General features: G+C 69.5%; 1 protein-coding gene across 1 annotated transcript in view; it reads left to right on the top strand.

The window, feature by feature from the left end:
• The window catches only part of TNKS1BP1 (tankyrase 1 binding protein 1), a gene marked incomplete at its 3' end in the record, with an annotated part of 7,838 nt that overhangs the window by 2,126 nt on the left and 4,341 nt on the right, over window positions 1–1,371 (top strand). Inside the window, exon 3 of the mRNA XM_029965732.1 lies at window positions 3–335. Coding sequence (XP_029821592.1) covers window positions 3–335 — 333 coding nt within the window. The remainder of the gene's footprint in view (window positions 1–2; window positions 336–1,371) is intronic.

Raw genomic sequence — 1,371 nt, 5'->3', positions numbered from 1 at the left:
GCCCCGCCAACCCCCTCGCGCAAGGGCCCCGCGCCCTTCAAGGTGACGCCGGTGCCGGTGGCTGCCAGGCCGGAGCGCTTCCCAGGCACCACTGTGGAGGAGATCCTGGCCAAGATGGACAGCAGGGAGGGTCCGGGCAGCCCAGACAGGGCCTGGCTCTCGCCCTTCTGTCCCGACCCCTCCTCCCGCTTCGGCTCCAAGACCTTCGCCGCCTTCCGGAGGTGTCCCAGCGGGGAGGCGGATGGAGACCCCCCTGGTGAAGCCCCACACACACCCCGACCTGCGGCGGGCGAGCTGGGAATGGGGGATGATGGACACTCCATGGCTGAGACGAGGTGAGGGGCCAGAGACCCGCCCCAGGGGGAGAGTGGCAGTGGGAACACGGGACATTGCTCCGAGCCGTCCTGGGGCGGGAATGTAACGGAGCTGAGGTCTGGTCGCCAGCACAAGGCCTGGGTTCCTCCAGAGCCACAGCGCCTCGAGCTGCCTCCGTGGGAAGGCCAGTGCCAGCCGCAGGACGGGCTGTCCTGGACCAGGAGCTGCCTGCAGCCCTGTGGGTGGGCTCCGAGCCAGCCGTTGGGCAGGGGGTCGCTCCCCGGGGAAACACTCCTGTTTTCCCAGCCTCACTATTTTTTCCCTGCTGGGCCGTGCCAAGGCACAGGGAGCGGGCAGATCAGCGGGACTCCCAGCTCCGGGACGTTCTGGGCCGGAGCCAGGGCTTGGCCATGCTCCCGAGAACTTGGGCACCTCAGGGAGAGCTGGGCGGGGGCTGCTCTGAACCAGAGTGTGAGAAACTCGCTCCCAAAGGACCAAAAACTTTCCGGAAAAGGGGCTGGGAGCGCTTCGCCTCCCTCCCCTGGCAGCCCAAGCCAGGGCCCGGCGTGCAGCCATGGCAGGGCCCGACCCTGGCCCCCTGTGGCCATGGAGGCTGGTTTGGAGCAGGGGTGCCTCAGTGGGTGTGAGGAGAGGGGCCCTGAGGCACCCAGTGGGATTTATCCTCTTTCCCCGTTTCTCTCTGCAGCGGCTCCCCCCCAGCTGGGCCACGCTGTGCTGGGGACCCCCGTGGACACCGGAGGCCACCGTCCCCTCCTGATGTGAGTGCTGGCCTCGCCCTCCGGCGTCGCGGCGGCTCCGCTCCTGGGCTCTCTCCTTCGGGGCTCTCCTGTCTCCTCCGGGGCTCCCTCTCTGCGGGGTGCGTGTCTCTCCTTTCTCCTCGGGGTGCTGGCTGCCCCTTCTGGGGGGTCCAGTGCCCCCTGCGCTGGGCCCCCAGCACGGGGCCCAGGGGTGTGGGGGTGGCGTGTGCCAGCACCGGTGCCAGCCGTGGGCAGGGAGCAGCTGTGAGTCACCAGCCGGGGTTTGGTGACCCGGCAG

The sequence above is a fragment of the Manacus vitellinus genome, unplaced genomic scaffold (assembly GCF_001715985.3).
Source record: "Manacus vitellinus isolate BGI_N305 unplaced genomic scaffold, ASM171598v3 scaffold_118_pilon, whole genome shotgun sequence".
Lineage (NCBI taxonomy): Eukaryota > Metazoa > Chordata > Aves > Passeriformes > Pipridae > Manacus > Manacus vitellinus.
Note: the sequence above shows the minus strand (reverse complement) of the source record. Positions and strands in the feature narration are given on the sequence as shown.